Below are 27,363 nucleotides of genomic sequence, written 5' to 3' on the forward strand. Positions count from 1 at the left end.
TTTAGCAAAGCAAAATCGTCTAAAAGTGTGCGTGCAACCTTTGTATTTCTACAAGTAATAATAAGTGTGTTCAAGATATTTGCGAACAAAGGTTAATAAATAGGCTGTTAAGCAATATAAGTTATAAAATTTTAAAAGAAATGTTCTTTCGTCATTAGAGGCCAATACAGTAGTTATAATATGAACACTGCAGAATCATTTATCGGAAAGAATCTTAGTTAGTAAATGTTGTATTTATTTGATCGCAAGTTAGATTCATATGCAGGTATTTGATAAAAATTCATGCAAATAAAATAAGATTACCTGATTCTCTGTCTTATATTTTGCTTTGAGATCAAATGTTAATCTCCAATAACTCTTTTTAACCAGTATCATAAACCATAATCTTGTTATATTAAATCGATTCTTAAATTTTGGTTAGGATTCTACTCGTGCTACTGGTTTAAGTTAAATATTTGAGTATATTAACTGCACTCAGGCGTTCTCATTACTTTATCAGCTGGCTGAAATCATATTTAAGACAATCACATTTTAATGATCCTCAAACATTCGATCTTAAGGCATGTGTTATGCAAATATGTATACTGAGAATTATAAAAACAGCTCTATGATTATGTAAATATTTGTAATGAAACGTTGAGTATACTTCAAAATGTCTTCTCTGTTATATATAAGATACAAAACCTGGCATAGCATTGTTGCAGTTTAATTTTTATCATCGATTTTGAGCAGCATTTGTTTTCACTTATCTGAGATATGCTGTGCAAAACAAACAGCTTTAATCTTCCATCATACAATGCAAATAAAACGGTTATTGAAATCGGTAAGAAAGAAGTTCTTGATAGATAGCATCCCCTCAAAGCTGGTTTAGGGTTGCCAGAAAGAGTCAAGGAAAGGCAGGGTTGCCAGTTTTCGCGCGGAAACGCCCATTTGGCGAAAAACATGTTTATATTCCATACACTGAGCGAGAACATTCTAGAACGAATTCTTACCGGTTTTCCCTAGAATGTTCTCGAAAACAGGTGAAAATCTATAAACATCCTTCTGTACGCGGAGTAGCAGTGTATCTTGAGACAGTATTCATAGTATGTTGAGTTCAGTAGTAATGTTTTGAGTTCAGAAATTATCTTGAGAGCGACCGAATCGAGTAGGCAGCTGTATTTTAGTTCTTTGCCGTGAAGCTGTCTTCACCGTTGCAGCTTGAGGGATGTGTTGATAAGGCCTGCCAACAGCCTGACACAGCCCAATAGCCTGAGGACTATGGAGCTATGTTTCAGCGTGTTTATCGCCGACTGTGAATGTGTCTTTGGAACTCTCCTGCATAATACTGGTGAATAAATTTCATCAAGAGTTGTCGTCAGCCACTCGAAATCCCTGAACCCTTAGAAAGCAACAATATTTATTTTATCACTAAAACACAGCAAAAACATAGAGTTAATTCTGTTGAATATATTTCTTAAAGAAAAGATTAAGAAAATAATGCAAGTAAATTCTGTCAATTTTCTCAGATTAGAAAGAAAAACACCAGAATTGTAGAAAATTTGCAACCAAGTAAAATTTCTGTAAAAGTTGAACAAAAAAATAGCTTCTTATTCGAAATTATTTTATTTCGAGACTTGCAGAAATATTAAAAATATATCAATGAAGAAGAAACCTGCCGCAGGTAAAATTAAAAGAAATAAATTTAAATAAAAAATGACTATGTTACTAATAAGTTTTTTCAGTATATACATAATTCTACAACGATTTAGCTTTAACTTCTCACAAATCATTTACATTCATGAATCATTTATATACACTTTAAGAAAAAAAGGCTTTTCCAACAAATTTAATTTAAAGAAAGCACTAACTTTCATTTTAAAAACAAAATTTAATCTAGATACGATATTTATTGTTTATTTCTGGTGATTATTAAAAGTCTGTTATTTTACGAAAGAAAGAAAGAAATCTGTCTGCCTCCTGTGTATTCAGTTATCGTTATGCAATTCTATTCCACGCTGAGTGAAACTGGAGGGATGCACAGAAGAAATAAATTTTCTCAAAAGATTGAAAAAGAAAATTTTAATGATGCACCTTATATTCGATATAAAGAGGAAAGCGAATAGGAAATTAAGAATTTTCCGCAAATATGACCCCAAAGGAATACAGTTATCAAAGTTCTGGGCCAGGATTAGCATAGAAATTAACGCCAAAGTAATACATGTGTCACCACAAGCTACTTATAAATTCCAAAAATTTCCAATACAATTTTTACCGAAACAGGGAACAGAGCAAACTCCTTCGATTTTTATCGCAGACTAGAATCTGGAACATCATTTCAATAATAAATTACAGTCTAGCTTCGAATACTTGTGGATGTGGATATGACGCTATTGCGATTTTTGAAATGGAAAGCCAAAAAGAATGATTCTTTTTTCTTGTTTTGGCGGCGAAGTCAAGGGAAAATCCAATGAATAAATTAAGGAAAATATTTGCCTAAATGGGAAAGAATTACTAATGAATATTAATGGAGCTTTTCCGAACATTTGGGGTTGCCCACATGTGTTCATTTTATTTGGCAACATCAAACTGCAATTTATAACCTCCAATAGTTCCAAAGAAGCACCCAATCCCTTTGGCTTCTTTTCTCAAATTCGTGCCTCTCCTTTTTAAAGACGAAGAACGCGACGACATTAAAATTAGATTTTCGATGGCTCAAAATATTGATTTAAGTGGATGAGACCGAAAGGGAAAAAACTGCTTCTTTTGAAGAAGTAGCAGCAACAACAACAACTAAGCTTTCACTTTTTTAATCTTATTTTTCAAAGATATAAGATTTGAGACTAATTTATTTTTTAAGTGTCCAATCACTTTTGAGTAAGTGGTTAGCTCTGTAGTGACGACAAGTTGGAAGAGTAAATTGTTTTACGTGTTATATTATTTAAAAAGCTGTTAATAACGTGCAGCTAAAAATAGAATTTTAATGGAGTATTTTATCAGATGTACGGAAGAACTATGTAAAATCTGAGAATAATATGACACACACTTTTCGTGGGCTATTTCTTTTACAAGTGTTCTTTGAAGAACCACCTGAATAAAACCTGTAGATAGGTAGCAAATTAGAAAATTAAATGCTATAGAAACGTTCTTGATTTTACAATTCAACTAAAGTTTCATTTTTAGAGTTTCCTTTCACTTAAAGAAACTAGACTTCCAGGATTTTGAGGAACAGTGGATCATTTCATAGCAATATCCTGCCTTAAAAATAGGTTCCGAAAATGAATAGGTTTTCGTATATCTAGTCGATACAAATTTCGTTAATGCTTTTCTGTAACCTGGTAAAGATTGTAGAGACACTAGGCTTTTTGAAAGCAAGAGAGATTGAAAAATGAGCAACCTCTTCGCCGGGAATCGAACCACGGACCTCTGGAATACGCGGCCAGCGTGCAGACGACTAAACCACGAAGGCACGTTAAGAAGGCAGGAAAAATGCCTTATATAGTCCCCCTTTTAAAGGGCGACTAGGGTTTTAGAGGACCCAGTCGCCAAATCCTGGGTGTGGAGAATCCCCCTCCCCACTTTTAGTTCGGGTGCCACTATAAAGGCTTTAGGATTTTTTTGGAAGCAAGAGAGATTGAAAAATGCCTTCGCTGGGAATGGAGCGACGGACCGCCGGAACACGCGCCCGGCGTGCAGACCACTGCATCACGAAGGCACGCTAAGAAGGCGGGAGAAATACCTTATAAGTTGTTTCTGTGAGATTAGCTAGATATTCAGTCGCAAAACAATCCCTTTTCCTGGATGCACGTTTTAAATAATTCGCTATGTATACGAAAGTGGTTGTCATTTGAAAGAATTTCTAGATTTCTGTCCCAATCGGAAAATGGATAATGAAGTCAAAGAATTTAAGGAATGTTAAATTGTTTAATGTTTACATTTCATAAAATAATATATTTAAATGTTAACACATGAAGAAAAATTTAATTTAGAAAAGAAAATATTTTGCCGAATAATAATGTAAGGTGTATTTTAATTTTATAACAATTATTTTAATTTTGAAACTCTTTCCTTTCAGTTTTTGTTTTCCACTTACAAATCCCTACCAGAATTAGTTTTATAATCGCATTGAATGCAAATGAGCTAGTAATAGTATTTACAGGAAGTTCAAATAACTTTCATACAGAATGCTTAGGAGTCCTTAGCGGCGCGTGTTTGCCTTCTGGCTACTTAACTCTTGAATCTATTACGCTCGACTGTATTGTATGTGTCTGTTGATAATCGGCGACTAGTTTGAATTAAGGGCCAACTACCTTAGATATCTATGTCTAGCTTCGGCTAGGTCTATTTTAGTTAGTATTAGATTGCTTTCTTATTTTCTTATGTTGATTTAAAAGCCCGAGTGAAGTCTTTCCTATAAGCCAGAGAAGGGGGCCAACTGTTGTTATTTCTTTGAGTGAATAAAAGGGTATTTCACCCCTTCTCGAGTCTACATTATCTACTTGAGCGCAGCGATAAGTTGCTTGCTACTTAGGTTCCTGGACATTTTATCATAGACAAAGTAGCGAGGGAAATTGTAATAATCAAATAATATTTTTTTAAAAATTTATACTGCATTTAGAAAACTTTGAAATATCGAAAAATGTCTAAATTTAGAACTGAAAATGTCTGAAATGTTGCGAGATTTTCCCATAAACATGGCTATAGTGTTTATTTCAAATTTCTAACATTAAATAATGACTTAACTGCAGGAATTATTCAGCAATTCAGTGCGTATAATAAATATATTGAAAACTTTCACTGCCACAATCTCTAAAAGCGAACGGTATTTCTGAAAGCTTAAATAAACATTCATTCTGAGCATCATTGGTACTGATATTCACTTCCACTTTTACAGAAGGTAGTTTTTATCGTTTGGAACTGTGAATCGATTTGAATAATTTATCTATAATATGTTAAAAACAAGTGCAACCAAGACTCGTCATTGTTTGAAATAGTGTCAAAGGTCAACTTCGCAGCTTTTGCAATCTTCTTCAATGTTGGCTTCGGAAAAATGCACTCGGTGATTATTTTGCACTATGTATTAAATCTAATGGTATAAAAAATTGAATCTGTATGAGGACTATTCTATATACAGAGCTCGTTTTTGAGTACCGTTTGCAATTTCATGTATTCATGAGAATAAGTTCATGTGTAGATTTTTGGCATTCTTTGTGCACAATCTTACACAACTTGCGTTTATGGGGTCAAACTTTAAGTTTGTGGTTTGGGAATAAAATGCTTAAGAAAGTCCAGCGCCCGCTGTTGTAAAATACGACAAGTTAACAAATCCTTAAGAGTAAGGCATAATGAAAACTGAACATTCACATCGCCAGACATGCGAAATATACTGGGACAATCGAGTGATAGATGGTCAAGTACGAACATATGTGAGGCTGTTCAAAGAAAGATCGGAAAAATCTAATGAAAAAACGTTTCCTGATCGGCCATTTATAAACACTGAAAATTAGGTGCAGGCATTTGAACATGGCATTTAAATTTCTCAGTGTCTACAAGGAAAATGTCTTAATGGTATATGTTCGTTTTAAGCTTCAGACCTTACTATTGGCATAGCTACAACTTCCTACGCGCATTGCTTTGAAAGTTCTGTTTTGATAAATGAACTCTAGTAAACGGAAACTTTTCAGTTCTCTGAATCATTATGCCAGGCTATGATACAATACTATTTAATCCCTGAGACTTCATAGGAGTTACTGCTATAATACAGGATATAAGATTTTTATCTTTTAAGACTACCGTCAAATGATCAGATTCCAAATTTTTCCCATTCGACGTGACATAAGATCTTTAATTAAATGTTCAAATTATTACTGTACTGTTTAATGAATTGACTGATTACATAGTAGTAAATACTCTTAAAAACCTTTAAGTCTATAATTTTATTTTTAACAGTTCACTTTATAATGTAAAATTTGTTTAATTTGTAAATACTCAGCTGATAATAATAGACTTATCAAGAAATGCTGCAGTCCATTGTAAAATATTTCTAATGACCTGGAATTAAGTACATAGGCAGGTTTCTTTTCGCCACCCATTTCGTTCTTCCCTTTTTATCCTGTCGTTTACTTCGATTCATGTACTGTATAAAACGTATGTAATGATTCGTTCAAAGTTTGAAAGACTCGTTGGTTAATCTTTGGTACAGACTTCCGATTTCGAAAAGCATTCTCTGTCTTCTTCAGATGTATTCTGGAGCGGCGTTATAAACAGGTCATTTCATCAGCTCTCGTGTACTGTACATAAGAAAATACTGATCCGCTGTTTGAATGTACCAACAAATATTTTAGATTTGAGAGAAAATGTCAAACTATACGAATTTAAATATTAGCAATTTATATGCTTTCATGTTATTATTCAATGCGAGCACAAATCAAGTCTAGTTATTTACAAATCACGGGATAATTAACATAACTGCTTTTAGTTAAAATTTAGAACGTTTCATACTTTGCTTAATAATTTCATATATCTAGCTATACATAAGATAATGAAACTACATGAAATAATGAAAATAAAACATCTAACAAATTTAATACTAGATATTTCGTACTCCCTAATGCCTAGTTTAAAAATCTATTCTTTTAACAAAACACGTTAACTAACTTATACATAATTTAGAAGTCAAACAACAAAAATCAGCGTTATATTGTTCAGCGTGTTATTGTATCTTAACTTATACTTACCTATAGCAATGTACTTTTGATGAACGCTGTCGTAGAGAGGCCAGACAATTTTTTCAAAACGACCTCGACCGCGCTCGCTTGTAATTTTTCCATCTTCTTCCGCAGCATTATTGGGATCTCTATAAGAATATAAAGCCATTCGTTAATTAACGCGAGATTAAAAGATAAATTTCGTTCAAAATAGTAAAATTAATTGACCGTTATTAAAAATTTTATAATCTACCAAAAAAAAAATTCAGATTATCAAATTTAAAATTAAAATATGAATATTCTTCAGTATATTAAACTCTTAATAAATTAAACAAGCAAATGAATTATGTTTCGGTTAAATTTAGTTACAGTAAAAGTGACATAGTTAAAAAAAATTCATAAAGCTTTCAGATTTTATATATTATGCCCAAAAGAGCGCTTTTTTTAACGTTTTGTTTGTTAACTTTATTTATTGTATATCATGTTCTTCGCACTTAAACCATAAAATACAATTCAACAGCAATATCATAAGATATTTAAAAAAGCATATCATTAGAATTTCCGATACACAGTCTCGCGAGCTGGAGAGTGAAATATTTTTTTTTTTCGTACAGTGCTTGTTTTGAAATCATTGAATTTGCTAATCAAAAATTTGTTAAAGTTTTCCAAAATATGAAATCTCTACCATATAATAAAACAAAGAGTCTGTCTGTGTGTGTATGCGTCTTTCGTTCGCGTGCGCGTAAGCTAATAGACCCACGGCTACGAAATTTGGTACATAGGTGCATCTAGACAAGAGCCAGTGCACCTTGAAGCGATTTTTTCGAAATTCGAATTAGACTTTTTTTATTTTATGTTTTCTGATGAAATCGCCTCATTTTGGGATATAAGGGGCTATAGAAAAGCGAGATTTTACTCTACGCACTCCATTTTCACATCGTCATGAAATGTAGGCACTTAGGTATTGTATTTTTCGAACTGAAAATAAATTTCGTGTTTCAATAAATCGATTAAATACGAATTTATTTAACAAAGGGAGCTTAACACCTTTTCAACGGGATTTTTTCTAAAAAACGTTTATGTTTAAAATGTACAGTTTATTTTTCTTTGATTTTTGGACACGTTAAACTTTCATTCTTCCGACTGCTTTTACAAAAAAGAATTTTGGAAAAATGATAATATTTTGTATTTAAAAAAAATAAATAAATAAATGAAGCTTCCGAGTACACTTCTCACATCTCACATCTTTAAAAATATGATTTTGGCAACAATTTTCCTTTCTTATTGTTGTTGATAAATTTTTGATGAAATCGCATCATTTTGAATAGTTTCATTCTTTTAGAAATATGGATTTGCAACAATTTTTTATCGTATTTCTTATGTCACTGTTTTTAAGAGATTGGCATATTTCATTCTCATTTTCACTTCCTTGTACGAAGTAAAAAGGAAGTATTGTAATCGCGAAAAGTTTCAGGCAGCATATTTCAATGAACATATCCATTTTGACCGCTATCGAATGCAATTTAACGATGTTTTTGCGTGATATCTGTTCGTAAGGACAGAATAAAAGACTCGTTTCCTTCAAAAAATTATAAAACTGCTTTAAAATTAATTCTGAAGAGTATTTTTCGTGGCGTCTGTACCAACGTATGTACGTACGTATCTCGCATAACTCAAAAATGAGTAGCTTCAGAACGTTGAAATTTTGTATATAGGACTGCTATAACATGTAGATGTGCACCTCGTATTGTGGTTGCAATCGGCTGCACGAAACGTATATAAATATATTTATATATATATATATATATATCCACTCTGTTACCCGGCTCAGTGATCTCAGTTTCGTTACTCTTATATGTTTGTAAATTGTACATTTTTTGCTTTAAAAAATGATTGAATTATGTTGTTTTTATCTTTCGGTTAAGGTTTTTATGCCTTTAGTAAATCTGTATGCCATATTTTTAGAATTATCAACAATTTTAAAGTTGTTTAAGTGCCGCTAAGCCTTTTTTTTATAGTGGCCATTAATTGTTTACATTTTAAACAGCAGACTAGTGGATTTCTTGCCAATATACAGAAACTTAGCTTCGCAACAACAAAGATAACGCCTTCATTTATTATTGCCAATTAAATCATTCTTAATCCTTTCTGGAAACTTTTCCAAGAAATAAGTGTTTAAGATTTACTTCGTAATTTTTAATACAGCTATTTTGAGTTTTTATGTATTTTTGCCTTCTCGCGAAGTGAGATCTTTTAAATTTTTTTGTAATTTTGCTGTTGAATTTTATATAACGTAAATGCTAAGGAAATTAGGCTTAACGATAAAGCAAAAAAGACAAACCAAAAATGGGTTAGAAGGAGCGAGTGAAACAATAAACTGGTAGTCAGAAAGCTCAACGAGAGCGTTTAACACAATAACGCTTCGTGCGACCTTAAATTCTGAAAACGTTCAGATGTTTTTGTTTTGTTTATTTATTTATTTATTTATACTTTATACGAGGTGTTTAATTATTTAATCCTAGCGCGCTAGTACATCTCAATAAATGTAACAACAGACAGAACGATACCGCTGTAATCCTTCTCCAATAACGATGCAAAAAATAGTGATGCATTTTTCAGTCTGGTGCGATATGGAACCCATATAAAAATTTCGGTAGAAAATTAAACTAATTCTCTCTCATTTTATCAGCAAAAATGGCACAACGTTTTTAATGATTTTCGTCTTTCTAGTTAAATGGTCATAAAAGCTCAAGTTCCAAAATTTCGCTTATATTCAATTTCAGTCGATTAAATGTGGCAAAACATTGATCATAATTGATCAGAAACCAGTAACGCGAACAAACGAACACGCATTCTTCTTTATATAGAGAGATTTTATAAAACTTACAAATTTTAGATTAACAAACTCTACGATTTGAAAGCGAGCAGTACCAACACTTTTCGAAATAACACATTTTTATCTCCAACTCGTCAGGCTGTTGCCATCGGAAAAATGAGGTCAAAAATTAGTGTTTTCAGAGTCTTTAACTAATATCTCGGCTGATTAATGTCGTACAAAGATAGAAACAGTCGAAATGTCTTCCCGAGAAATTTTGGAATCGGAGATAATGTATTTAATGTTTGACAGTGCGATTTTCATTTCCTATTTTGTAAAACTTATAAATTTTTTATTAGCAAACTCTCCGATTTGAAAGCGAGCAGTAGCGACACTTCTCCAAATAAAACAGATTTTTATCTCCAGCGGGGAAGACTGTAGCCACATGGAAAAATGAGGACGAAAATTAGTGTTTTCAGAGTTTTTTATGAATACCTCTTATTTTTAGCTATTTTTTGGGGGGGGGAAAGTAGACATCGACCTTCCTCAAGACACAGAAAATAACTGTAGAAAGTTTGATGACGATAGCTATACTAGTGACTGAATTAATCGCGAACAAACACAAAAACAGACATTTATTGCACACTGTCCTCGAAAAGTTAAGGAACAGCATGTTTTCCAAAGCTCACCATTACAAAAATGTCAGTAACGTTTAAATTCACAGTTCGTATGCATGACAGTAACGAAGGTTAAGGAAATATATGCAAAAACAATAGTTACCAATTATATTTTGTATAAATGAATGCTTATATAGGAAATGGAGAAAAATGAAAAAATCGTACATTTTGTTCACGGGTGTTGATTTTCAGTTATTATTACAATTTCGTGGAGAATATCCCAGAACGGTCTATCAATGTGCAGGAGATGTCATGCGCAAGATTTGCTGAGGTAGCGGGCGATCGAATGGATAGAAATTGAGATGTCACAAGCTGATGCTTCTAGATCTCTCAATTTCTCTCGCAGCCTAGTCTAGCGACCATGGAATCAGTTTGAATCCGAGGATTCTGTGTCTAGAAGCCATGTTCTAGTCAGACCAAGAGTTACAACACCTGCTGGAGACAGTTATTTAGCTCTTTCGGTCAGAAGAAGGAGCGACATTACTGTGCCTGAGCTCATGGCAGATCATTTAGGGAACAAGAATTTACAGGAACAAGAATCTCAGCTACTACAGTGAGCAAACGGCTGCGCAATACAGGGCTGTATGTTAAACGACCAGTTGTTTGTGTCCCCTTACCCCGAGGACACAGATACGTTTATGTTGGGAAGGAGAACACGCGTCCTCTAGACCGCTCAACAATGGGCTTCTGTTCTCTTCACAGAAAAGTCCAGTTTCACATGTAAGAGTAATTCAGGTCGCCAGCTGATCTAGTGGGAACAACGCACCAGATACAGCCAATCCCACGTTGTAGGCGGACACAGTTACAGAGGTGGTAGAATAATGATTTGGGCTGGGATCTATATGGATTATCACATTGACCTGCATGTGTTCCATGGAGGAACTTCGATCGGTGTGAGTAAACGAGACGATATCCTTGATCAATATATCGGCTCATATGCCGCTGCTATTGGTGCTGGATTTTTTTCTGATGGACGACAATGAGCGACCGCACCAAGCTCAGGTTGCTGGAGAATATCTTGGCCTCGATATTCTTCAGCAACGATATGGAGCGGATGGAATGACCAGCTCAATCCCCAGATCTGAATCCAATAGAGCATCTTTGAGACTGCTTTGGGTGACAAGTTGCTGCTTTAAGATCTCTTCCAAGGTCGTTATATGAGCTCCAACAAGGATTACTCTGTGCCTGGTCGTTGCTTCCCATTTCAATAACCGACAACTTAATTGAGAGCACGGAACGTAGCTGCCGCCAATGTATTGCAGCTAGGGGTGGAGACATTCCTTATTAGAACCCATTTTTGTACTGTTACAACCCCATGCTTCCTCAAAAAACTGTGATATACTGTTTCTCCAAGAGTAGGTTTTTCTGCCAATAGTGCAATTTTTTGTTGTAATTCGTGTTTTTGTTGAACTTTAGAAACATTCTATGTCGCATACATTAAAGAACTGTTTAGTGTACATGTCCTGCAAATTTCTTTTACGTTGCTTTTTTTTTTTGTCTTTTTAGGTTGCTTCATTCTCAAATTAGATACAAAAAACATGTTGTCCCTTAACTTTTGGAGGACAGTGTATATATAGATTGAAGTGCTTTATTATTTCATTTAGTTTTATTATAAAATCATCAATCATTATATAACCATAACATAATACTACTTACGTCAATCTTCATTATTAATGAAGATCCTATTATCAGTACATATTAATGATGTACAATACATATTCTAGAAAATGAAGCCTAATTTAATACTTAATCTATTGGGGACCAAGTAGATTAATGAAGAATGAGGTAACTTTGTAACAAAGTCTAAGGGCTCTCAGAGTAAATAAATAAGTTAAAAAATACCTACTTTAATGAGATTTATGCTGCGTAGACACGTTCGTATTAGCAGGATTAGATTTTCATAAAAAGCGTTTTGTTGCTCCATTGAATATTAGCCAAGTGAGAAAAATAAGTTAACTTCTTAGGATTATGTTTGAAGCTTTTATGCGAGAAAGATAATGTTAATAAACTTGGCAGGGAAGAAATAACTTTATACTGTAGAAAATGTTTTTTTCATTCAAAATTTATTCTTTATCGGAATTCAATATAACCTTTTCATACTAAGAGAATTACAATTTTCCTTCTCAATTATGCGATAAGAATCCATATGCTGTGAGAAATAATGATATAAATGTAATTAGCATGAAAAGAAAAGTGTTACTATAACAACATTGGAATTTCATTAAAACAGTAAGAAAATTTTTTATTTGCATTTATTCTAATGGGATTTCACTCTGTGTAAAAATGAACTAAGAATTTATTAAAATATGTATTACAGTCATTACAAGGGAAATTAGGAGAATACAACAAATAAAAAAATATTATATTCTAAGAGACACATTTTAATCATTGGTAGTAAGAAACAATTATTACTAATAATCCTTCAACAACAATGGTAGTTATTAAAATATGTATCTGTAAAAAAGTGAAGTCTGCGTATTATTTATTTTCAATATAAGAATATAAATAGCAAACGTAAACAAAATATTAAAAACAAGCATATTTACATAAAACGCTTACGAACACATGTATGTATGGCTACATAGATATATAATAAAAAGAATAAATTTATAGTCTTTTTCAGAACAGCAAGAACTAATAATTGAGAAGTCGAAAGTTGTAAAAGAATTAACTAAGAAATAAAAATGAAATTTTAAATAATTTAGACTATTCTTTGTCGTTAACTCATTTAATGGATGTTAAGAAATGTTTCATACTTGGTTTTGAATTTTAAGTTCTTTTATTTTATTCTTTTATTCGATTTCTTACTTCTCAATATAAAGTATTTACGCTTATGAAAATGCTGCATTTTTTCATTTTATTTACAATATTGCTGCTATTAAATTTACGGTAATTTATTGTTTAATTCTTATCTTACTTTTGGCTTACACGTTTTACCTCGTGTCTATAGCTTTTAGTATTATATAAAAATATATGTATATACCATGTGCACAAAAGTCCTTACCCGGAATTTATTTTCGCAGTCGTTGGTCGTAAACATACTCTTTCAGTTACAATAATGTTTCAAATGGTGCAAAGGTTAATGTTTTGGAAATTTTGAATTTACAGAAATCAGTTTTGTAAAAATTATACATTCCCCCAGTACCTATACTTATAGCATTTAGGTAAATCATGTACTCGTTATAAAAAATAAAACAGAAAACCCTTGACTCCTGTACTACAGTTTAAACTTTAAAAAGGCAATTTTACTGAAACAATATGTATGAGTTTACTTATATAGAAATACGTAAAAGTAAAACAATTCATAGTGATCATTCTTTAAATACATAATGTCGTAGATCTACCTCCTCGCGGTTCATTTTGGAAATGCTTTGCAGCCAAATGATCTACAGAATTGGCTTGCAGCCTTCCTACAGTCTTAAAAAGTTCGAGAATGATAACTCCTTCTCTTATTCCCGATAGTCCAAGACGCAATGCAGTTGCTGCTTTCCCTCTCTACAGAAATGGACTACTACAGAAATTTCCCTCTGTCTACAGAAATGGACAGGGACCACCTGCTTCGATGTGGGTCTCTTCGTAGTCTTACAAAGGAATCAAGATACTGAGAGGCAGGAGCGCTACTTTAGCAATGACTTCTGTCTTTTTGTTCTTAGTTCTATCGTTTGTAACTTCTGTTTGTAAGATTTTAGTTCTTTGTAACTTTTTGCCTAGCCATTGGAATTTAAAAAGATACATAGTTATAAAACTGTTAAAAAGTAGAAAGATCGGGTGATACTGAGCTGTTACAGTTTTCCAAAGTTTCAAAATTCATTTGCTCTGAAAATTAGGGATTTTTCAAGTGCCAAATATTTCTCGCAGCTGTTCATTCTCGTGTGCAAACTTCAATTGCAATGATACTTATATGTATCTTTTTCTACGTCGTGGGATGTACTTTTGCATAGTTGTTAGCTATTTTGCTTCAGCTGACCTCAATATGCCATACTCCTTTTTATTTCACCATTGTGATAATTTAACCCTTTTGAATTAAGCGAACTGCTAGTGCCATATTTTCATCCTCGTTACAAACATGTGCGGAAAAAATAGCCCGAGTACTTCGTCTTTTCCTGTCTTTGTTGTTGCTACAAACTGCATTTCACTAAAATTCTCGGTTTTTCCAGTTCTGTGACATTTTCGTTTTTACATAAGATGTATTCATTAATATTTTATTTACTTGTTTTTTTTGGGGGGGTAAAGCAAATGTCTTCATGGTCTTCAGTAAATTATTGATGCAGCCTGAAGCTAATTCTTCGAATAATTGTTAGCTTCTATCAGAAGTAACGAAAAGAATTTTTGAACGAATTCTTTGTAATGGTAGGAGATGGTCATCAGTCGAAAAATTAAGAACAGCTTGGCATGAAATGTAGTAACAGAAAAAAAGCAAAATATATATAAAATTCCTTTGGCGAATGGCTTACACTTTTGTTCCGTTGCCAAAGATTTCTGATTTATATTCCTTATAAATCTTTACTATTACTTTTTTCTGAATATTAGTCATATTGTACATATTGGATAGCATTTTACATATAAAAATTTCTCAATATTAGTTTTAGCAATGCTTTGATATTATTTTATTTCAAGTAAATATGCAAGGCTTGATTCCGTCTTATACTCATGAAGATCAGGCTTGTATTTCCCAATCTTACTTCCGAAGATGGAGGTAAATCATCATATATTTTCTCCTAATATTGTTTTCGTTCATGAAAGAAATAAAAATAGACACTGAGGCACCTTGAGAAAGCTTTTTACCTAATGCTCAAATTATTTTAGTTTGTCTTTTGTAATGTCACACTACAGGATAAATGCATTGATTTCTTAACATAGTGAATGCGCAGTTATTTGTATAAAGGAACAAAGCGTCATGGTGAGGTTCTAAATGGAAAAAGCTAGGTGTTTATCTTTCAGAAAAGAAAGTCATTAAAATATCCTGAGTGAGTCCGTTTGCCGTGATTTGGACCTGATTCTAAGTACTTGGTGTTCAGCTATGTTATTTATTCAGCCATTGCTGGGCAATTAATGCATAGAAGGTTATCTGTATGATGGCAGGTGTTTATATACCTCGGGTTCCTGTTTAACCACATTATGAGTTTAAGCGAACTATAAACCCACAGCTGAGTATGAAGTAAAGACCATTTCACTTGTGTGATAAAATTAAGGTAGGAATTTCCAAAGAAAAATGAAAATCATAGTTCATAAGCTCTTTCAAGTTTACTATACCGTCAGCTTTAAAAGCTCTGATGTTTCCAGAGACATATTCTTTGAAATCAGTCATCGTCTGTCGTGAGGCTAAGATGTTATCTGCGATATTCTTACTTTTATTTTATGTTTTCTTTATTTATACTATTTCTTTATTTTTTTACCGGAGACTCACATTACAGATTTCTTAGCATTTCTGATGAACGGTGTTCCAAAAATACATAAAGCATGGACTGCTCAGATTTTACGAATCTTACATTCTTTTACTTTGGTAATACGATAATGATAACGTCTCAGATAAAACCATAGATACTGTATTTTCTATAAAACCTTTGTTTCCTCAGATATCTAAGACCATTTATTGAAAATAATATTTAGTTACATAAAGCATCATATTTACGTCTGAAAAATCTTCGGGTCAGTTCTTAGAAATGTAAATCCTATTTCCCCGAAGTTGATGAATAATCCTCCTATTTTCTAGAAGTACAGATTTCGGTACTTTAAAATAATATTTTCATGTTTTCATTGTAATTGTACTTTCATTCTAATCATCGTGAAACAAAATAAACATATCACGTAGGACAAGAATATGTTAAGGCCAACTTCTAATTTTAATTGGCAATAGTCCCCTTTTAGGCTTTGTTTAAATTCGAGTACTTCCCTTTTCTGTCCTAAAAACAGGAACTACTTATAGCATATCAATCTAAACTGCGTCATATCAAAATTAATCTCCGTTTAAGGTCTTACGTAGCATAGCAACGCAGAAAACTTTTGTACAATCTTTAAATAAGATTTGAAGTGTTAAAAGTGAAGCTTTTAGCAATTCTCATGATTCTGCGGAACACTTATGGAAGTTTAGGAGAAAGATTTCTGTTCTAGAAGTTTAAGTTCCGAATTAGCTACGTCATCTTCGTTATAGAAAGGATGAAAAGAGGGAATACCTAAATTAAAATGAAGAATTAAGGGGGTTATTGCAAAATTAAAATACATACATGATAGCTATTTGCATGTATGTAAGATAAAAATTAGCATGCAAATATACATGCACACACACGTATATACATGTATATATTGTTGAAAATAGTTCAATCATAAAAATAATATATACGCATACATTATTTAATCTGCCAGTAAAGTAATTTCTCCTTCCTTACCATACGACTTTATGATGCAATTGACAAGTATGTTCGGCTAACAATCGTAAGGTACGAAGTTCGATTCTCGACAACGATGGTGGACATTCGCCACATCCCTCTGCTTCATAATTAAATGTTTCATGGACTGTACAAATGGCGCCCGGATTAAGTGATGGCCACAGTCAAGATTTGTGATTGGGTTCCCTCATATCCATATTTATCCTTTAAGAAGGAGATTATGCAAGGTATTTTTTCCGTCTTTACAGCGTGCCTTACATGGTGCAATTGGAAAGCAAGTCTGGTTATCAAGAGTTCTTATCCGGAGCCGTTACATCTTTTTCATATCTCCTGCTTTTAAATAAAATGCCTAATTGTCTGTACAGTATATTTAATAGTTTCGGAATTAATTTAACTGCTACTAAATTATAATACTTCCTTATCGTTATCATAAGTATCTAAGAGCAGAAGCTAGATTTCTATGAGACGCAACTAAATAATTAATCGTTTTAAAAGTAGTAAAACTATTTATGAAACATTTCTTTGCGAAGAAAGAAATGTTTCGAACTAAAAACAAGAGTTTAAAAACTTTTAAATAATCATATTACTTTTTTAAAATAGTAAATTAACTTAAGCTTTTTTTTATTTTCATTACTCTAGCTTTAACAAAGCATACTTATAAGTTATACAAATTAAACAATTTATATACCGCCTGAGACGTTTCTTCTCAGGTAGAAAAAAAATATTTTCTTATGATTTTTAATCTATAATTTCGTTACTCTAAGTATGAAATTAGTTTAATAAAATTTCAAACATATATTTATATGCATCATAAAATTTAAACTTTCCTTGCTATTGCAGAGCAGTGCAGAAAGTGGAAAAGTATAACTGGCAAATTTTCATTAATTTTAAGCATTAAGCATTTCTTTCGTAAAAATTAGTTTCATGCAAATAAACTGGCCTATTTTAAACATCATTAAAAAAACGGGCGAACGGAAAGTGTAAGAAACCTGTTTAAAGAACGTAATCTTCAGCAGAAGCAATTAAATTGACAAGTTATGGCAAGGTCACTTATATCCTGTTTATAAAGATCAGTATCTCTTAACTGACACTTTACTTTTATACACATTTATAACTCTTCGATAAATTATGGTTTCGTCTGCAAACTATTTCTTGGGCAAAATTATGTCAGGAGCCTGAGAAAAACAGTAAATTATTGGAAATTAGGGTAAACTATTGTAAATAATTAGATTATTAAAAAAATTCACTAAGTTTGATGCAAATATTTAGAGATTAAATGTTTTTGTTGCCACATTTAAAATTCAAATACATTTTTGTTTTATATCAGTGTATGATTTACACGTTTTTGACGTACATAAAGAACAACTTACAAATTATAGCAAGATTATACTCCTCTAGCTCATTTTATATAGAAAAAAATTCTTTCTCTCATGATTCTTGTGAGTAAAGAAAATTAGCGGTTTGAAAGAATAAATTTGTTTTTAAATTCTGCATAAAATTTAATCAATAAAAAATAAACAAGCAAATCAATCTTGAGGATTAATACAGACGCACCATTTTCATTTCTCTAAATACGTATGTTAAAACGTAATTTTTCACATCGATTTGTGTAATTGCCTACACAACGAAAATTTTAAAATGGCAAATTTCATCCATTTTTTATTCGTGGTATTTTCCTCTAAGATAATCTGAACAAAGCGTTGCTGTTACTAACAGAAACATGCATACAGAAATAAGCTCCATCCCTCTCTCGAATACATTGCATCGTATTAACCAATTATAATTGTACAACCTTTCCTTCCACCATCTACTGTAGAGATAAATGAATCACATTTCTCTGTTCAATAATTAATCTTTGACATTTGGGCTGTAATGGATATTACTGGATTGGAAGATGTCAAACACGCCATAGTTCAGAAATGTTTAATATGTTTAAGGTATATCCTTATATGATACAATGCTATGTGTTTGCAATAAGGATTTTATTGGATGCTCCTGTAATTATATCTCTTAATTCATCGATTTAAGTTATTAGAATTAAGTCCATCAACTAGTTTCAGTGCTCGAAAAGGTAGAAATAAAAGTAGTTTAGTTTCTCAGGAAAGATAACTTTTAGAACAAGCGAAAGGATTAATATTGATAAGCAATAAAGAACAGCTATGTGTCGTATTATCTTTGTTCATTGAATTTTATTACTGTAATAAACAGTATTATAATTCATTAGTTAGAGCCTAAATCTGAATTGTTTTGGATAACATATTTTGAGTCAAAAGGAATCTGCGTATTGATATATTGATTTTAATAAGTTTACAGTAAAATGTGGAAATATTCAAAATCGATTAAGTATTAAATTCCAGAGACTGCTCAATAAAAATATTCCTAAAAGAGACATAACCACATTGCGAAATGTCTAACGAATAACCCAATTTTAAAGTCGAAGTACATCAATCCTTCTTAAGATTTAATACTATAAAATGGAAAGAAAATTATACTTATTCCTTCGTAGTCCTGCATAGTGCCACAGTAAAAGAAACCAACTACCATTCCACATGAGATTATTTTATTTTTCTATTAGCTACTGAAATATTCTGGATTATGTAAAAGAATTTAACAAGGTAAACAAGTTTCACTATTACTACAGAAATGCATGATCTCCGACGGCCATTCGTGACAGCAATCAACAATCTTTAACCATCCACACGAATAACTTATTGATCAAACAATAATCTAGGCAAGATATGCCGCGATGACACAATCGTGCTTTAATGCTGGTTATTTTTGGTAATTATTGAAAAGACACGACACGTTCATACTGAATTTTGATAAATGACGGCACGAGGCAAAATTACCAAATGGCACGGCGCACTTTCTTGAGGGAAAAAAATATTCTGAGCACATAATCACGAGCTTACCATATGAGAATTGCCCGAGCTCATGAAGTATCAGGTCATGTCAAGGTAGTCAAGGTAATTTCACGCTCATTCTTGCTAGACGACATGAGGCGACGGAAAAATGGCACGAAGCTTTTTTACTTGATTGCACCACGTGCTACACAATTCCAATTACGTACATGAGAACGTTGTTCTTAAAGTAAAATCGAAGAAGCATCTACAAAAGAGTATTTGCTCTTACGGTGTCATTTTCTTTTACTTTTATACACATTTATAACTGAAACGCCGCAAAAAATTAGCGAGATGCCCAAGATGAGTAGAGCGAGGCCGAAGCCCCGTCTCCCGTAGTAGAGTCTCTCTAATAAAAGGGTGGAAAACTGATTGAATGAGAAATTATTCATCTATTTCGAGGACGATTAAACAGTCTAGGTGAGAAGCGTGTTTTCGCACCTAGATAATTGTTATGCATTTTATTTAAATATGCATTCTCTTTTCTTGTTTCGTTCTGTCAACTACCTCCCACTGCATTCGCTGCTTCGAGATTTGTATAAATAAAGATGGACGATTAAAATTGACTAACTAGAAATAAGATTAATATTGACATTTGTTGTTGCAATAGAATTACTGGCGCTTTGAAAGTTAAGCAATTTGCATGCAAACACATTACTGCTGTTAACTTACCAGAAGAATTATTTCCTTAGAAATAAAACTTGATTCTAAATCAGGTTGTTTTAGAATATTTGGAATTCGGTGAAAGGTCAATTAAAGTTAGCTTCAGTTTTAATTTAATTATGATATTTAAAAAAATTAAGTCAACCTAACTATACAGAATTGTGAATTGCAGTACTTTATTTGCAAGACTAGAAAACCCATGTTAATAAATTTTAGATTTTCTGCTTACAACAAATTAAATTGCAGTACTAATTTATACTGCCAATTTGCACAACGCTTTGATTAAGAATTGATGCATACATCTAAAGCAGCTGAGAAATAGTTAGATTTCTAATTGAATCTAACTTGTCAGTTTACTTTGATTGTTTCATAAAACAAACTGCTTTTAATTGCAGAATATGTTCTTAAATTTAATTCAAATGTACCAAAATAATGCACTGCTCAATAAAATTAATTTTCAGATCTTCTATGCAATAATGTTTATTCTTTTTTAAATAACAACGCTTCTTTTGGAGTAACATACAGTCACAAATCTTTAACTAAACCAAACATAATCCGTCATTAAATAAAATAGTATTGAACAAATTTTAATATTTCACAATGAGTGATTAAAAAATACGAGTTTAATATATTGAATTTTAGCTTGTTTACTCCCGATCCAACATGTAATTTAGATGTCGGGGCAGTTTGAATCATTTCTTTGAATATTTATTTTAATTTCCTAAACTTAACTTTTTACATAAGTTATAGGCACTATTCCCTAAAATTTTGTTTTTACTTGTAAACTTTTTTTTGACTTACATTTGTTTAATTTTTCCAAGATATTTTTCAGTAATGAAAGCATGATAATCTTCTAGTCAATAATATATTATCGGCTTATTTTACAACATTTTATGTTAAACAAAGTTAAATTTGCCTGCTACTAGCATATAATTGATAGCGTGCGTTGATACAATTCATGTCTTTGAAACAACTGACATTATTTACGCTCCCAGGTGATACCAAAAATATTTAGGTGATATCAAGATACCTTTTGAAGAACGTTACACATGTTGAACATGAAGAACCATTATAATAGAGGAACTTTTTTATCTTTTCAAAAACTTTAGAAACTTTCAATTTGAACTTTTCATTCCTATAATTTGTTTCCATATTTCTAAAAACATTTCTTACATATTTTTAAACATCGTGGTTTTGAAATTATAGATTTTATACGTTTTTATATATCTAGATATGAGAAAGTTTGTGAAACAAATGACGGTACATAGTGAAACATCAAGACCCTCATTTGCTTTTTCGTATCATATAAGTGTATTGAATAAAATTTCTTTGCTATTGCTCTAATGCTTTTGCTAAAAAGGCTTTCCTGTAGTCAAGTCTTTATCTCTTTAAAGGAGGGAATATGTAAGATGAATATATAAATGAAAATTATAATTTAAACTAACAATAGCCCCTTATTTCCCTCTCTCTGTTCTAAAAATAGAAATGTCTTTTCTACACTGCATAACGCTGATGACGTAGCTAATTCGTGACTTGAATTCAAGATTTCGAGAACTGAAATTTTCTCTTAGTAAGCAACCTTAAGCGAAACCTTCTCCTAATAAGCTGCGATTATGGATAACTGCGCACTTTTTTGCTTCCAGCTCTCATGCCGTTAAGACGCTACTTCGCTCGCTAATGTCTGGCTTAGCTTTTGCTAAAACGTCCATTGTTCTAATATGTCCATTGTTCTAAAAATATAGTTCGTATAAAATTTGTGAAGTGCATAGCGCACCCACACTGATGATGTGCAATGAAAAAGTTATGTGTCCTAAGAATTAATTATCAAGGAATAAAATTATGTGTAGAATTTCCGGCTACATCTGACTTCGAATGCCATCCTTCTGACTACATATTACAATATCATGTTAACATATATATATATATATATATATATATATGTATATATATATATGATATGATTTTTATAATTTTCACTCCAGTAAAGACATTGCGACGAAACGCGAAAAGGTTGAAACTTAGTTTGTGAGAAACATGATGATTTCATAGCATCCGGGCGAAGTAGCAGCCCTTTGTGTACAAAAAGTAGAGAAGGTAATATTTTATAACGCCCTTACCACTGTCACTGTTTAAGTTGTTTTAGTGGTGTTTGTGTACATGACATGCATGGTTACTAGTATGCTTTTGTTTAGTTTCCCGATTAGATTGTTTCATAAAAAGTGATCATTCGGTGTCAGATTGGATTAGTTCGGTGAGTGAAAAAATATTCATTTGCTATTTTACTGTCTTGTGATGCGTGGTATGTGTCTCAATCCTACTGGAAATATCCAAAGGAGAATTCTTCATACTCCAGTGAATTTGCGAAGATTTTAAAGATTTCTGTATATAGTAGCTATAGTATTTGCCTGCATACGGAAATCTATGTGAATGTGTCCAATAGGGAAAACACCAGAACTTCCCACACCAAATAAATAACTTTTTTGAATCAGGAATCTCTTTATATATTATATTACATTTTCAATTGCTAATATACAGAAAATCAAAGTTAACGAGCATAGTGTAAACATTAATGAAATTTATTGCATTTGAGGCAGTAAGTTTGCATACTGCTGAAGATGTCTCAAAAATAAAAGGGTTCGCGTTCAATGCGATGTGCATGCAGATAGCGGTCATCTGGAGCAAAAGCTGTCAGTGTTTTCACATATCCCATAAATGGGTTTAAAACATTTCAAATCGTGTCGAAATATGTTTATTAGTACCAGAATTATTAAATAAATGCTGGGTGAGATAGTAAGACACCTTGTGCATGCTACGCATGTATTCACATATATTATATCCTATATTTTTATATATGACATATTGAATAAAAATTTAATGCTTCTATCTTTCCATTTAGTATCTCAATTTTCGTAATATCGGTTTGAATATATAGATAAATTTTAAATTTTCATGTGCATAAACATAAGAGCATTGAAATTCGTCTTAAATTTGCTATTATAGGCACGCTGTAAACGCTTACAAAACTCTTTTTGAAGCTTGGTGAAAAAAGAAACTTCCTCTCTTTAAAGTAATCTTAGATCTTATTTTAACGCCATTTTTAAAGCAGGATAAGAAAAAAACAAATAGAAAAGAAATACTTATTTTCTCCCGCTGACAATTTTATCCTGTTCGGTAAGCTTCTGTGTTTACGAACACTTTTCTTCCTTTGAGTAAAAGAGAGCTCTTTTCTCTGTGTCAAATGGCACAAAGACTTTCCAGAAACGTCTTAAACACATGCGATGCAATTCAAAATATTTAAACTCCTTCAGCCATTGCTCGAATTCGAAATTCAGTTTATTCGAACCTATAGCACAGGCCTTGCATTTATAAGTGTTACATCTACAGTCAGAATATTTCTTTTTTCCCCCACCTTGTATCCATTTTCTCGAACTTTACCACTTGTTTGGGAATTTTCAATCTTTCACCTTCAGTGAAAGTCGGTGAATGGAATATAAAATGTTGCAGACTTTTAAAGGAAATTGGAAATGTCTCCGAGATGGAAGGAGAATTTTTTTTTCAGTTTCATGTTTTGCGTCTGTGCAACACCCCTTCGAATCTGCAATGTTCAATTTCAAGAAAGTGATTTGCAATTTAAAACTAGGCCCAGTGGGCTTTCTTTTGAATCTGACAGACAAGGAAGAAATACACGAAAACTGGAATGGAAGACGAAAATCCTTGTGCTTCATAATAAGTTTTTCTTGTTCTAAAATATATATTTCCAGTCGTATCACGAATCAAAGACAGCTAGATGTATGAGAAATATGATGTTGTAAGTAGTAAACTGGAATCTACAATGGACAGAACTGGAAAGTGGCAATTTTTGAAGACTGAAAAATAGATTTATGAGCTTTAAGTGAATTCCTTTCTAGTAAATGGAAAAGAGGCAAAAAAAAAGGCTTATTTATCTCATATAACTGTTGCCTGAATCCTAGCAATTTGTACGAACCATTTAAGAAGTAAGTCAATTGAGTTCAATAATACTTAAAACTTCGAGAAAGAATATACATGAAAAATAGCTTGCTGGTAAAATAAAACATACTTTTAAAATTATAATCCAATTGTAGTTTTTCCTAAGGCTGGAAATCGAATAGTCATCAGTATTTTGTTGGAAACACCAATTTAATGAGTAGATGCTACGCAGTATGTCTAACTCTAGAATATTCTAATGTTTTATTTTCTAGTTTGGTGTTTCTAAAATTTTAATTTGTAAAATAATTGTAGCCATAGCACACTCTGTGCATTTTCGGAAATAAGAATTAAACTAAATAATGAAGTTAATAGTTAGAGTGTTAAAAATAGTAGTAATGAGTTTTGTTGCGCCTGCGCGCGCATTTCATTACTAGCGTCGGCGCATGCGTCTTGAGCTCTTGCAGTTTGTGACATGAGATTGTGAGCTAAGAGCGTGTGAGAGAATTCGTGGCTTCGAGTAGCCATGAACTATGTAAATTAATGAGAATTAAAGTGAGATATAATACAGTCCATTGTTCCTGAGTTTATTGAATTATAGTGTAGTGCCTGTGCAAATCATCGTGGTCCGTCATGGGCCAGAGATCTATGGATTATGAGTTAGTTACAAGTAACAAGTAAGTCAGCAGTTTCGATTTAAGAATAAAGTGCCATTTTGTTATTTTGAGATACTGTGTAAGAGTTTTGAGAAAATTTATATACTGTGTTACTGTGTTTAAGTAATTGAGAAGAATTACTTATTATCTTGTGTTATTTCATTAAGAATACAATGTTGATAAAAGGTGCGCTTAAAGAGGATTTAAAGCTATTGGCTTTAGAACTGAATATAGTATTAAGTGAAAAGATAACTGTTACAGATTTAAATTTAGCGATTAAAAGTAGTGAAGCTTTTAAATCCGATCCAAATTCGGTAATAGGGTTGGGTAATTCCATAGTAGAGCATCGTAAATCTGAAGAAGCTAAAGTATTACAGTTAGAAGAAATTAAATTAGAGAGATGTAAAACAGAACTGGAAATTGCTCGATTTCGAGCTGAAACAAAAAGTGTTAATAATGATCAAAACGAAACTAAAGGAGAAAGTTACGATTCCTTAGATTCTCTTATTAAAAGTATAAGAACACTAACATTGAAGGTTCCGAGTAAACCTGAAAACTGGAGTTATTTTTTCTCGTCTTTAAAAAGAGCTTTCGCGACAAAAAATGTGCCTGAGAATGTGCTTCGAACATTATCGTGTATATTAGAGATGAGGAGCTAAGTGACTATGAAAAAGTAAAAGCTATTATTCTAAAAGAATTCGAACCTACACCACAAATTGTTTTAGAAAATTTTAAAAATGCTCAACGCCTAAATGAGTCCCATGTGCAGTTCGTGACGCGATTAACCACAAATTTCGAATATTACTTAAAATTGAGGAAAGTGTCTGATTTTGAAACTCTGAAGCAGTTAATAATATCAGACAAATTGTTTGAAACATTAGATCGAGAAACGTCAGCCCATATTTCTATAAGGCAAGCTGAAAGTTGATTTCCGCTTCAAGAAATGTCAAAGGAAGCAGATTTATTTTTCACATCTCGCGGAAAGTCCCTTGCCGCAAGTGTGCACAGTTTTCAAAAATCTCGCAGCAATTGCAAAACGTCGAAAAATGTTTCAAAGGTATTCCTTGCCGATGCAAAAGGTTTAAAGTGTGTTCTTTGTGAGGAAAATCATTTTTTGGCAAAATGCCCAAATTTCTTGAAACAACCGGTGAATGATCGGGTTGAAATCATCAAAAGTCATAAATTATGCTTTAATTGCCTAGCATTAAACCATTCCCTCAAAAACTGTAAATCAAAGTTTTCGTGTTCCGTTTGTGGGAAAAGACACCACATGACATTGCATGCTCCAGTAGAAAATAAATCATCGAAAGAGAAGGAAAAAAATAAAAACGAAACAGAGAGTAAGTCCAGTGTGCTTTCCCCCCTAGCGCCAGACTTTCTGCCTAACAGCGGTAATACTCTACTTAAGCGACTAGTGTAAACAGATCCAAAAAAGTGTTCTTTTGAGCACGGCTATTTGCTTTATTAGTGATAGTATGGGTAAGCTACATCCAGTCAAAACATTACTTGATGGCGGCAGTACTTCATCCTTTATAAGCCGAGACTGTGCGAATAAATTCAACTTTGATTATGAGAAGGTAAACATTGCGATTTCCGGATTAAATGATTCCTTGTTTACAATTCGAAAAAGAGTTTCGGCATGCATTAGCAATAAAGATAAAAGTTACATGAGACATTTAGATTTATTAGTAGTACCAAAAATCATGCAAGATTTGATTCCTTCAAGGAAAATTGATATTAAAATGCAGGATTTTTGTAACATAAAATTAGCTGATGAGAATTTTAATGTTCCAGACCGTATAGAGATGCTTTTAGGAGCTGAGGGTTTCTTTGAGATATTAAAATCTTAACAAATTCGATATGAAAACTCGAGTCTTATTTTACAAAACAGCGTGTTCGGGTTTATAGTGTCGGGAAGCGTTACATCAGAACAGAGCCGCGTACATTGTGGGTTAATGAAAACATCTAATGACTTAGAACAAACAATGAGAAAATTTTGGGAAATAGAGAATGTTGAAATAGCCATTCCAAAAAATAAAGAAACAGCAATATGTGAAGAACATTATGTGCAAACTCATAAGCGGAATGAAGAAGGGAGATACATTGTAACAATGCCACTAAAAGAAGATCCTATTTTCTTAGGAAATTCAAAAGATGTTGCCTTTGAGAGATTAGATTCCCTATGGAAAAGATTAGTTAAAGACCCTGAATATTTGAGTCTGTATCAAGATTTTTTAAAGGAGTATGAAGAGCTAGGGCATATAACTGAGGTTGAAGAGAAAAATGAGCCTAGGGTAGTGTACTATATGCCACATCATGGGATATACCGACCTCAAAAAACAACAACTAAATTGAGAACAGTGTTTAATGCATCATGTTTAACATCAAATGGAATTTCGCTAAATTCTTTACAACGTAATGGAGGGGTGATTCAAGATGATCTCTTTTCAATCATGCTTAGATTTAGAAAGTACCCATTCGCATTTACGGCGGATATTAGAAGAATGTATAGAATGATTAAAATTAACCCTGAACAGAGATGCTTGCAGCGAATCCTGTGGAAAAAAGAAAATGATGCACCTGTGAAAATCTACGAGCTTAATACTGTGACTTACAGTACAGTTAGTGCGCCATA

At 32.4% G+C, this 27,363-nt stretch overlaps 1 protein-coding gene across 2 annotated transcripts in view; it reads right to left on the minus strand.

The window, feature by feature from the left end:
* The window catches only part of LOC118190644 (neuroligin-4, X-linked-like), a 527,548-nt gene that overhangs the window by 53,563 nt on the left and 446,622 nt on the right, over nt 1-27,363 (minus strand). For both annotated transcript variants that reach the window (XM_085813109.1, XM_085813110.1), the window contains exon 5: nt 6,717-6,835. In XM_085813109.1, coding sequence (XP_085669235.1) covers nt 6,717-6,835 — 119 coding nt within the window. The remainder of the gene's footprint in view (nt 1-6,716; nt 6,836-27,363) is intronic.

Source organism: Stegodyphus dumicola, chromosome 3, assembly GCF_044657685.1.
Source record: "Stegodyphus dumicola isolate Sdum_Otavi_A_Nest chromosome 3, ASM4465768v1".
NCBI classification, from domain to species: Eukaryota; Metazoa; Arthropoda; class Arachnida; order Araneae; family Eresidae; genus Stegodyphus; species Stegodyphus dumicola.